Source organism: Oryx dammah, unplaced genomic scaffold, assembly GCF_014754425.2.
Source record: "Oryx dammah isolate SB20612 unplaced genomic scaffold, SCBI_Odam_1.1 HiC_scaffold_19, whole genome shotgun sequence".
In the NCBI taxonomy this organism is placed as follows: Eukaryota; Metazoa; Chordata; class Mammalia; order Artiodactyla; family Bovidae; genus Oryx; species Oryx dammah.
The window spans coordinates 4,113,295-4,126,402 of NW_024070203.1; the positions used below are offsets into that span (position 1 = coordinate 4,113,295).

Genomic DNA, 13,108 nt, shown 5'->3' on the forward strand with positions numbered 1-13,108 from the left:
TGGGTTCTTTACCACTTTGGGTTCCAAATGGTAGGCTGGCTTTGTGATTCTATTCTGCCAGCTGGTGCATTGAGAAGTGGAGTATGATACAGCAAAAGTCATGTATATGTTGAAATTGTACTTCTGGCTCAATCTTACATCCTACAACATAAATTGAATCTCTTCTCCATGTGGGAGAAGCAAAGATGATCAAGACCAGAGGTTAAGTATGATAACTATGAATACCAAAAAGACATACATGATACTCCACGAGAAGAAAGAAAGTTTAGAATGGATGAACAGTGAGGAACGAAGTGTTAGTGAGGCATTGTGCTTTGGGTAAGGTCATCTCATCTCATTTGATTTTAATCCTGCCATCAACTCTGTGTAGATATAATTTTGCCCATTTCACGGATGAGTAAATTGATGATCAGAGGATTGGAGTATCTTTTCTGGGCTGTTAATGGCACCATCAGCTTTTGACCCCAGAGCCCAGGTTCCTTCCATCACTCAACCTGGCTGCTGGGTAGAATCATCTGAAACTCTTTTAAATAAAGCAACATGGACCCCACTCCAGATCAACCAGACATGAGTTCTGCCCCACATCAGAGTCCTGGAGATGGGGCCCGAGACTGGTAATTTCTAAAAGCCCTCAGGGGACTCCACTGTACAGCCGAACCACCGGGGTCGACCAGGGGTGCGAGCAAAGGTCCAAGGGAGCAGGTTGAAGGGGTCTTAAATTCTCACTCCAGCGACCTCTGAACAGCATCACGAAGAATGGAAGTGTAGACTCAGCCCAGGTACTGAGTGTGCACAGGGAGAGGTGATTCTGCTCCTCCAGCAAGGGTGGTGCTTACATTTTAGAATTCACCCTATGCATTTTTCACTGGGAGAGCCTTTTTCCTGTTAATTAAAATTCCTACAAATCACTTCACATGGGCATTTATATCAGGTACTGTATCCAGTTCTCTGCAGACTCCTCTGGGTTATTTCTTTGGGTGGGAAGAGGGAACAGTTATGCCACTGGCTTTTTCTAATTCCACTTAAGATTCTGAAGCAATTAGAAAAGATTTTGAGCCATAGAAAGTGTCCTTAGAGTTAGAAATACACCTGTTTTACAGAATCAAATTTCTCAACATTGAGATCTTCAGAATTCCTAAGTAACATGTGTTTCCTAATGAACAGAGGAAAATGAGAGCCAGCTGCTTTGTTTCAAGGAATGAATCATAATTTAAATACTTTAAAAGTGCCACAGCTCTCTTTGCTCAGCTGTCCTAAGTGACAAGCTCTTTTTTTCCCCCTCCTTTTTAGTCTGCATGTGTCCTGCAGTAATTGCTTAAAATATAATGTGTTCGTTATGGTGGTGTAGGAATTCCATAAGCTATTTGGTTACAGGAAATAATGTTAATGTACCAGCAGTGCAATCCAAGACACATAAATGACATTACTGCTGTATAATCAATTTTTAGGGATGTCTTTTTAAGAATGTCAAGGTTTTTATTTTTATTTTTTGCAGGAAATTTCATTTGCAATGGTCAATCTATAAGAAGCTCCCCATTCTGTGACTATCTCTTAGCAGTTTTTTTTTTTTCTTTCTGGTGACAGAGGTATGATCTTGTGAATAGATGGGCTGCATGGATTTATAAGGCATGGAAGTCATATTTTCTTGGATTCATGTTGAAATACCCTGCCCTCAATCATGAGAATTTTTACTGGGCGAATGACGGAAGGGAGCACGCACAGGCCATGTTCCTACAGAGTATTTTCAGTCCTACTCATCTCTGTCTGTGGATCTGGTGTGCATTGTTTCTTTCGTCTTTTTTTCTTTTTAAAATCGAAGTATAGCTGATTTACAATGTCATGTTAGTTTAAGGTGTACAGCAAAGTTATTCAGTTATACATATGAATATATATATCTATTTTTTCAGATTCTTTTCCCTTATAGGTTATTACAAAATATTGAATATAGTTTCCTCATTTTTTTTTTCTTGACAATGGCAATTTGCCACTGAATCTAAGGTCATCACAATTGCAGGATCAAACAGGAGTGAGACATCTTTTTGAGAAGGCAGGTGTATTTGTCATCTTCACAGCTAATTAATTAAACTCATGAATGATGACAATGAGAAGGCAATGGAAATTCACCAGCGTTTTAATTTTAAAGCTGTTTTGAAATAATTATTTGGTTAAACTGTGACTGTACGTGATAAAAACCCACCCAAAAATGCTCCCATGACAGCTTATCTGTGGATACTTAACAGGACAGAAAAATAGCAAGCCTTAGGCATCCTGTCACAGGGCTTTTCAGATTGTTTTTGCCACCTATGCAGATCCAAGAAACATCTAACTATAAACTGAAACATGTGTCCTAATTTCATTTACCTTTGACAGTTATGTGACAGCTATTTCCCCTCACTGTGGAAGTGTTCCCTTCCTGTGGTCAGCTACTCAGGGCTTCCAGGGGAGGCCGAGCTCAGTCCTGCTTGGTCAGGAGGCAGGGAGAGTAGTGCCTCTGCAGGCTGACGTGGAACCTGCAGGGCAGGGAGGCTGCCCTGACCTGTGAATGTGTGAATTGGTGTAAAAACCTAGATGTCTCTACTCACTCTGCAAATTGATTACCTTCTCTCCTTTTAGACCACCAGCTCCATGTTCACCGACATTTCCCTAAGTAAACATGAAACAAAAATTTAAAAAAATCCATTTATTTTTAAAACAGTCCCTACTTTAACATAAAAATAGACAATAGCACTGTAACAGCTTTTATCCCATTTGCCTTTCTCACACTCTGTCAAACATTCCTGAAAAACTCTCACTTTTGAGACCCTATTTGTCCTTGCTGTGACCTCCACCCTACCCGGTCAGGAGGTGATGCTGGAGAAATAGCACCTCTCCAGGGGTGAATTAGCAAAACTCCAAACGAATGCCCGGCAGCCTCGTTTGGTTTTGATACAACTTTCAACACTAGTAGTGGTATCTTTGTTGGTCAGTATAATGGATGTTCCATTATCGACCTTTCGGCTGCACTTGGCACCCTCATGACTTGTATTACATGTACTCTGCTTCTTCTTCCTGTCTCTCTGACCTCTCCTCTCCAACCAGCTCCTCATTGGTCAAGCCTGGACCTCCTCGGGACTACATCCAGCTCTCTTCTTGTGATTCTACCTTTTGTCCCAGGTACGCTTATCCATTCCACGACTGAGGCATTATCCACATGAGGACAGACAAATCTGTAAACCCAGAGCCTGTTTCCCTTCTGGGTTTTGACCCCTATATCTACTTTTCTACTTAATGTGTTCACTTGTAAATTCTAGAAGAGAGTTATATTTAACAAGTTCAAAACTGAATTTAAAAATACAAAAATGCAGCCATATATGAGTAAGAAAGATGAGAATAACTCATTGTTAACAGGTGTTAGTCCAGAAGTGGGAGGATGATAATTAACTTTTTCCTAACAAATCTCTGCAGTTTGACTTGTGAAAATGAGTGGTAATTTCATTTTATAATTGAAACAAAGTACATAAAGAAAGAAAATCTGCATCCAACCTCTCCTGTCCATAGACTCTTTCTTCTTCTATCTAGGTGTCACCATTAACACTGGCCTCCTATACTTCCTGGTGGCTCAGATGGTAAAGCGTCTGCCTGCAATGCAGGAGACCTGGCTTCAATCCCTGGGTCGGGAAGATCTCCTGGAGAAGGAAACGGCAACCCACTCCAGTATTCTTGCCTGGAAAATCCCATGGATGGAAGAACCTGGTAGGCTACAATCCATGGGGTCACAAAGAGTAGGACACGACTGAGCGACTTCACACACACTCTACTCCTTAAGGACAACATCATCCAGTCCGGTTGCCTCTGCCCCAAGTCTCTTCACTCCAGCTAACTCCACTGGAAGGCCACCAGCACTCTTGCAGGATCATTGCAAAGGCTCCCTCATTGGTCCCTCTAACCTACTCTTGCTCCTCTGACACACATGTCCTCTACAGGTCAGAATGCAATCTTTAAATGACGTTTTGACTTCCTTTCTTCAAAACCTCAGCAAAGTCATGTAAAGAGTCTTCTCTTAGCCCCTCAAATGGACCAGGATGCTTCTTGTCTCTCCCTGTAGTCCCCTACTCTGTCCTCACCTCTTCGTCTGGTTAGCAATGACTCAGATCTCAGCTATTACCAAATGCATTCTGAGGGTCTCCAGACAAGTTCCCCTCACACCTTCTCAGTGGACATTGTGTTTCTCCTTAATACTAACTAACATGTACAATTTTGTATTTCTTCAAAAATTCTTATGTTCGCATGTAAGACCTATGAGGCCTGGAACTGAATGCCCACCCCATGCCTATAGCAGTACCTAACATATAGGAAGCACTCAATAAATATTTGTTGAATAAATAAGCCAATCACTGTTGTTACAGTTTGACATTTTAAATGTGCCTTCATATTACGCATGCTACTTCAGTTAAAAAGAAGTAGTTTAGGGGATTCTCTGGGGGCTCAGTGGTAAAGAATCTGCCTGCCAATACAGGAGACATGGGTTTGATCCCTGATCTGGGAAGATCCCACAAGCTTCAGAGCAACCTAGCTCATGAGGCACAACTACTGAGCCTGGGCTCTGTAGCCCACAAACCACAGTTGCTAAAGCTTGCCTGCCTGGAGCCCTTGTTCTGCAATGAGAAGTCACTACAATGAGAAGCCTGCACATGGCAACTAGAGAACTACACAGCAGTGAAGACCCAGCACAGACAAAGATAAATACATAAATAAAATTATTTTTAAAAATTGAAAAATTAAAATTTGAGGAGAAAGAGACTAAAAATTCTATAGAAAATAAGTAGTTTATAACTGCTGTTATAAATATTACTGGTCCTGTGATAGTCTCTCATTTTTCCTACCTACCTTTGATCTCAGATATCTAAATTGAAACAGAAATTTTAGTCCCCAAATCTTAAGTTATAAATCATTTGCTGTTGTTGTTCAGTCTCTCAGTCGTGTCTGACTCTTTGTGACCCCATGGACTGCAGCAGGCCAGATATCCCTGTCCTTCACCATCTCCCAGAGTTTGCTCAAACTCTTGTACATTGAGTCAGTGATGCCATCCAACTATCTTGTCCTGTTGTCCCCTTCTCCTGCCTTCAACCTTTCCCAGCATCAGGGTCTTTTTTAATGAGTTGGGTCTTCACATCAGGTGGGCAAAATATTGGAGCTAGCTTCGGTATGAGTCCTTCCAATGAATATTCAGGACTGATTTCCTTTAGGATTGACTGGTTTGATCTCCTTGCAGTCCAAGGGACTGTCATGAGTCTTCTCCAATACCACAGTTCAGAAGCATCAGTTCTTTAGTACTCAGCCTTCTTTATGGTCCAACTCTCAGATCCATACATAACTACTGGGAAAACCACAGCTTTGACTATATAAAACTTTGTTGGCAAAGTAACGTCTCTGCTTTTAAATATGCTGTCTAGGTTTGCCATAGCTTTTCTTCTAAGGAGCAAGCATCTTTTAATTTTGTGGCTGCAGTCACTGTCTGCAGTGATTTTGGAGTCCCCCAAAATAAAGTCTGTCACTGTTTCCATTGTTTCCCCATCTATTTGCCATGAAGTGATGGGATTGGATGCCATGATCTTAGTTTTTCGAATGTTGAGCTTTAAGCCAGCTTTTTCATTCTCCTCTTTCACTTTCATCAAGAAGCTCTCTAGTTCCTCTTCTCTTTCTGCCATAAGGATGGTGTCCTCTGCATATCTGAAGTTATTGATATTTCTCCTGGAAATACTGATTCCAGCTTATGCTTCATCCAACCTGGCATTTTGCATTATGTGAAACATATAAGTTAAATAAGCAGGGTGACAATATATAGCCTTGACGTACTCCTTTCCCAATCTGGAACCAGTCTGTTGTTCCATGTCCGGTTCTAACTATTGCTTCTTGACCTGCATACAAGTTTCTCAGGAGGCAGGTAAAGTGGTCTGGTAGTTCCATCTCTTCAAGAATTTCCCATTGTGATTCACACAATCAAAGGCTTTGGCATAGTCAATGAAGCAGAAACAGATGTTTTTGTTTTTTCTTTCTGGAATTCTCTTGCCTTTTCTATAATCCAACGGATATAGGCAATTTGATCTGGTTCCGCTGCCTTTTCTAAATCCAGCTTGAACATCTGGAAGTTCTCAGTTCATGTACTGTTGAAGTCTAGCTTGGAGAATTTTGAGCATTACTTTGCTAGTGTGTGAGGTGAGTACAATTGTGCAGTAGTTTGAACATTCTTTATTGCCTTTCTTTGGGATTGGAGTGAAAACTGACCTTTTCCAGTCCTGTGGCCACTGCCAAGTTTTCCAAATTTGCTGGCATATTGAGTGCAACACTTTAACAGCATCAACCTTTAGGATCTGAAATAGTTCAGCTGGAATTCCATCACTTCCACTAGCTTGGCTCCTAGTGATGTTTCCTAAGACCCAGTTAACTTCACACTCCAGGATGTCTGACTCTAGGTGAGCACACAATCATGGTTATCTGGATCATAAGATCTTTCTTCTGTGCAAGGACATATATGAAAGTGAGTTATGACACCCTAAGTCACACATATAAAGAATGAACAGTTATGAAATGGTAAGCTGTTTGAATGCAATCTCCACAGAAACATAAAACTTTAGGAGTTTTCTGAAAATACTGCTATCTGGGCCTGGAGCCAATGGGCTCCAGTGGGCTCTGATGCACAGCCCATCAGAGTCTTTGCCTGGCTGTGTTTGTCCTAAGATATGTGGGGAAGGTGGAACATGCTTGGTCTAAGACAGTGGCCCCCAATCTTTTTGGCACCAGGGACCAATACTGTGGAAGATAATTTTTCCACAGACAGGGTAGGGGGATGGTTTCAGGATGACTCTCATAAGGAGTGTGCAACCTAGATCCCTTGCATGCAGTCAACTGTAGGGTTTGCACTCCTGTGAGAATCTAATGCCACCACTGATCTCACCAGTGGAGGGGCGCTCAGGTAGTAATGCAAGTGATGAGGAGTGGCTATAAATATAGATGAAGCTTTGCTCGCTCGTCTGCCCACTGCTCACCTCCTGCTGTGTGGTCCAGGGGTTGGGGATCCCAGGCCTAAGACACAGGTTGTCCAGGGATGGTTTTGGACTGGGATGCCCTGAGCTTTTGACTTTCAGAGCAGAAGAGTACTCAAAGGACATCTGCTGAGAGCATCTCACAGCACCTTGGTTTAGGTCCTCCTGCCTAGCTGGTCCCCCAACAACCTAAAGGGCATCACAGATGTTGTGAGATGAAGAGATGCTTCTGCAGCACCAAGTCATATTATTCTATCCATATAGTCTATTGTTCTAAAATCTTGACTTTTCTAGAGGTTTTCACATCCAGAAAAACAACATGGTATTTACTGCCAAGCAGAGTATCATATGGTTGTTTCATGCAATAGCTAGTTCAGGAAACCTGTCTAAATAAGGACCCTCAGTGGCCTCTGTAGGTGTTATCCACTCTTTGGCTAACAACACTCAAGGCAGAGGCAAACTTGAACTTCATTTGCATTGATTTGTTGACATGTGAGATTCTCCTCTCTGCTTTCGCCAAGCTAATTGTACCAGACAATTTCTTGACTCTATAGAAATGATACAGCTTCCCTTGTGGCTCAGCAGATAAAGACTCCACCTGCAATGTGGGAGACCTGGGCTTGATCCCTGGGTCAGGAAGATCCCCTGGAGAAGGGATAGGCTACCCACTCCAGTATTCTTGGGCTTCCCTTGTGGCTCAATGGGTAAAGAATCTGCCTGCAATGTGGGAGGCTGGGGATTGATCCCTGGGTTGGGAAGATCCCCTGGAGCGGGGCATGGCAACCCACTCCAGTATTCTGGCCTGGAGAATTCCATGGACTGTACAGTCCTTGGGGTTGCAAAGCGTTGGGCACGACCGAGCAACTTTCATACCACATAGAAATAATAAGAGATTTGTTATTGCTCAGTTTCTCAGCCATGTCTGACTCTTGGTGACTTAGTCGTTATGTTTCTGGAACCCACAGTTCTGCCTCAGATGTTATTCTAATTTTACCTGGTCACTTTTTGCCTTGCTGCCATATTTGAATGGTTCTCAGAAACCTTTTGAGTAGCTTTAATAGATGTACAATTTTGAATATATTGTTGAAAGATCCCTGTGGTGCAGTGATAAGGGGTGTTTTGTGTGGGGTGATACCCAGCCTACACATTTCAGGAAATCTGGGGAAATCAGGATGGCACAGTAGGCGGCACTGAGTTCACCTCGCCCTTTGAACACAACGATAACACATCCACGCGTGGAGCAGCTCTCACTGCAAACACACCAGAGACCGACAGAGAGATTCTTACACAATCAAGACTGTAAGAGAGGTGCACGCAAAATCAGGCAGGAAGGGAAGAGAAGCAATAAGGTCAGGGTTTTGCCTGTAGTGAGGGACACAGATGAGAAGGGGGTGCTTGTGAAGAGAGCACACACACTGGCTTATCCCCAGGAAGGAAGGAGAGCAGATAAAAACTATCTGAACTCTGCATGGTTTCCTGCGGCTACCTCAGTGTGCGTCCGGCCCAAGTTGAGTGCCCGGTCCAGCTCGCTTGCTCTGTGGCACAGTGCCACACTAGGGTAAGGACTGCCATGGCCAAGGGAGGTAGACAGTAGTAGGGGGATGAAGACCTGGCACAGCCTCTGAATGGGGGGCAGCAGCCGTTGCTGTCACTCCTGGAGGCAGCAGACTGGGAGCTGTCCAGAACTCCAGTGGTCTCAGGACCACTACATCCTGAATGCTGACCCACACCAAGTGCCCATTCCAGGACCTCTTGCTCCAGCACTGCTTCCTTCTAAGGCAAGGGCGCTGGTCGTGGGAGAGGCAAGGGCACACACACTGCGGGAATGGATGCATCTCAGGCCTGACCTTCGTGACTTCTGCTCCAGCAACTGGGGACCTGCCCCCACCCCCAGTGGGCTGGTGATGGTCACGAAGCACAGGAGGAGCCCTGAATCACACCTGGATCCAGCTCTCATGCCATCTCATGTTCCATTTTCTACCAAGGTGGTAGTAGCCAGCACATCCTAGGGGAAGACATGACCCAGGCTCAGGTCAGCTTCAGCTCTCCCACTGGGCACATACAGACTATATAGGGATGCTCCCACTAAAGGACACTCCTTCAAGACCACACAGGTAACTGTTTCACCTAATATCAGAGACAGAGAGAGTTAGCAACATGAGAAGGCAAATTTGATTCAAATGAGACAAAAGAAAACTCCTAAGAAAAGCAATAAAACAGAAATAAATAATTCATCAGTTAATGAGTTCAAGGCATTAGGAATAACAATGATAAGTAATTTAGAGAAAAGAATAGATGAACACACTGAGAATTTAATAAGGAACTAGAAAATATAACAAAGAACCAGGAAGAACTGAAGAATACAATAAATAAGCAACACACACACACACGAAAGAATGAACAGCAGACCAGGTGACATAGAACACATAAATGATCTGGAAGATATAATAATGACAATCACCCAATTAGAGCATAAAAAAGAAAAACAAATTAAAAAAATGAGAACAGTTTAAGGGGGCTCCGAGACAACATCAAGCATATCACTCTTTGTGTTATTGGGAACTCAGAAGGAGAAGAGAGACAGAAAGTAGTAAAAAAGTGCATTTGGTGAAATTATGTCTGAAAACTTCCCAAACCTGAAGAAGGAAATATTTTCCAAGTCCAGGAAACAGAGGGTCCCAAATAGGATGAACCCAAACAGACCCACACCACAACATATAATTAAAATGGCAAACGTTAAAGTAAATTCTAAAGGTAGCAAGAGAGAAACAAAGAATCAAATACAAGGGAACCTCCATAAGGCTATCAACTGATTTTGTAGGAACTCTGTAGACCAGAAGGGAAAGTGCTGAAAAGGAAAAACCTACAACCTAGAATAATCTACCCAGAAAAGTTATCATTTAGTATTGAAGGAGAGATAACTTCTCAGACAAGAAGAAACTCAAAAAGTTCATCAATACTAAAATTACCCTAAAAGAAAAGTTAAAGAGTCATCTCTAAATGGAAAAGAAAAGGTTACAGTCAGAAGGAAGAATCTATGAAGGAAAAAAATCCCACTAGAAAAGGGAAAAATATAGAAACGGCTGTGAATCAACTATTTAAGCTAGTTACAAAGATTAAAAGGAAATAAAATTATAAAATATACTATAATAAACAGTGAAGGGATAAACTTGAAGGTGTAAAATATGACATTAAAAACACAAAATGAGGCTGAAAATAAAAAATATAAATATTTTGGACTATGATTGCACTTAAATGACTACCAGTTTAAAACAAAAAGAAATAGTTACAGGTCAACATACATGTAACCACAAATCAAAAACCTAAAATAAATACACAAAAAACTAGAGAGAAAGTAATACAAGCACACTACTAAAGAAAATGATCAAACCACAAGGGAAGAAACTACAACAATAAGAACATAACAGAGAAGAATTACAAAAACAACCAGAAAACAAGTAAGAAAATGGCAGCGAGTACATTCCTATTGATTCACTTTAAATGTCAACAGAGTAAATGCTCCAATCAGAAGAAACAGTGGTTGACTGTATAAATACAAGACCCATCTGTATAATGTTTATAAGAGATTCACTTCAGAGGTAAAGAGAAACAAACTGAAGGTGAAGGGATGGAAAAAGATAGAAATAACAAGAAAGCAAAGGCAGCATTACTCATATCAGACAAAATAGACTTTAAAATAAAGTCTATAACAAAAGACAGAGCATTATATAATGATAGAAAGATCAATGCAAGAAGAGATATTATACTTGTCAATATATATGCACACAATACAGAAGCACCGATATGTATAAAGTAAATATTAACAGGTATAAAGGAAGAAATTGACAATACATTAGTGGTGGTGGACTTTAATATTTCACTTACATTAATGGATAGATCATTCAGAAAAGAAAGCAATAAGAAAACCGTAGTCTTAAATGACACGTTAGACTAGTTGGACTTAATAGGTAAGTCCTGTTGGGCTTAACAGGACATTCCATCCAAAAACAGCAGAAGAAACATTCTTTTCAAGTGCCCATGGAATGTTCTTTGGGATAAATCACATGTTAGGCTGCAAAACAAGTCTGAATAATTTAACAGGACAGAAAATATATCAAGCATTTTTTCCAAGCACAATAATATGAAACTAAACATCAATTATAGAAGAAAAATGGGAAAAATACAAACACGTGGAGGCTAAACAACATGCTACTAAAAAAACAATGGGTCAATGTAGAAATCAGAATATTACTTGAGACAAATGAAAATAAAAACACAACTTCCCAAAATCTGTAGGATTTAGTGAAAGCAGTCCTAAGAGGGAAGTTCATAGTGAGACAGACCTATCTTAAGAAACAAGCAAAAAACCTCAAGTAGAAAATCTAACTTATCATATAAAGAAATGATAAAAGGAAGAACAGTGGAAGGAAATAATAAATATCTGAGAGGAAATACATAAAATAAAAGCAAAAAAATAGAAAAGATCAGTGAAGCCAAGAGCTGGTTGTTTGAAAAGATAAACAAAGTTGATAAGCCTTTAATGAAGCTCATCAAGAAATAGAGAGGATCCAAGTAAAATAGTAAATGGAAGAGTAGTAGTAAGAACTGATGTCATAGAGATACAAAAATCATAAGATAATACTACAAACAGTTATAGGCCAACAAATTGAACAACCTAGAAGAAATGGGCAAATTTCTAGAAACATACAATCTTCCAAGACTGAATAAAGAAGAAATAGACTATCTGAACAGATCAATCACTAGCAGTGAAATTGAATTTGTGGGGGAAAAAAAAAAGTTCAAGACCAGATAGCTTCACAGGGGAATTCTACCAAATAAATAAAGAAGAGTTAAAATCTATCTTTCTCCAACTATCCCAAAAAATTGAAAAGAAAGAAACACTATAAAATTCATTCTATGAGGCTACCATTACTTTGATGCTGAAACCAAAGAAACTACAGAAAAAAAGAAAAATATCTCTGATGGATATAGATGCAAAAACCCTTAAAAAATATTAGCAAACTGAATCTGACAAAATATAAAAGGGATCATAAATCATGATCAAGTGGGATTTATTCCAAGGATGCAAAGGTGGTTCAATAAACACAAATCAATCAATATGATACAAAACATTAACAAAGGAAAAATAAAAATAATTAGATAATCTCAATAGACACAGGAAAAAGCGTCCGACAAAATTCAACATCCATTCATAATTAAAAATGCTCATCAAAGCTGGTGTAGAGGAAACATATCTCAACAAAATAAATGACATTTATGACAAACCTTTAGCTAATATCTTACTCAGCAGTAAAAAGCTGAGAACCTTTCCTCTAAAATCAGGAAGAAAGCATACGTGCTCACTCTTGCCACCTGTACTTAATGCAGTACTAGAAGTCCTAGCCACAGTAATCAGACATGGAAAAGAAATAAAAGGCACCCAGATAGGAAGGCAAGCAGAAAAACTGTCACTTTTTGCAGATGACTTGATACTCTATATAGAAAAGCCCAAAGTCTCCACCACAAAACTATTAGAACTAATAAATGAATTCAGTAAAGTTGCAGGATATGAGACTGGCATACAGAAATGTTGCTTTTCTATGCACTAATAATGAACTGTCTGAAAGAGAAAGCAAGAAAGCAACTGTTTAAAATCAAATCAAGGCTAGATTTATGGCCCAGGATGTGATCTATCCTGGAGAAGGTTCTGTGAGCACTTGAGAAAAAGGTGAAATTCATTGTTTTGGGGTGAAATGTCCTATAGATATCAATTAGGTCTAACTGGTCTATTGTATCATTTAAAGTTTGTGTTTCTTTGTTAATTTTCTGTTTAGTTGATCTGTCCATAGGTATGAGTGGGGTATTAAAGTCTCCCACTATTATTGTGTTACGTTAATTTCCCCTTTCATACTTGTTAGCATTTGTCTTACATATTGTGGTGCTCCTATGTTGGGTGCATATATATTTATAATTTTTATATCTTCTTCTTGGATTGACCCTTTGATCATTATGCAGTGTCCTTCTTTGTCTCTTTTCACAGCCTTTGTTTTAAAGTCTATTTTATCTGATATGAGTATTGCTACTCC

The 13,108-nt window shown here is 40.2% G+C and overlaps 1 protein-coding gene across 1 annotated transcript in view; it reads right to left on the reverse strand.

The window, feature by feature from the left end:
• COL19A1 (collagen type XIX alpha 1 chain) overlaps positions 1–13,108 on the reverse strand; it is a 351,927-nt gene that overhangs the window by 70,640 nt on the left and 268,179 nt on the right. Inside the window, exon 15 of the mRNA XM_040262167.1 lies at positions 2,599–2,643. Within this exon, the coding sequence (XP_040118101.1) occupies positions 2,599–2,643 (45 nt within the window). The remainder of the gene's footprint in view (positions 1–2,598; positions 2,644–13,108) is intronic.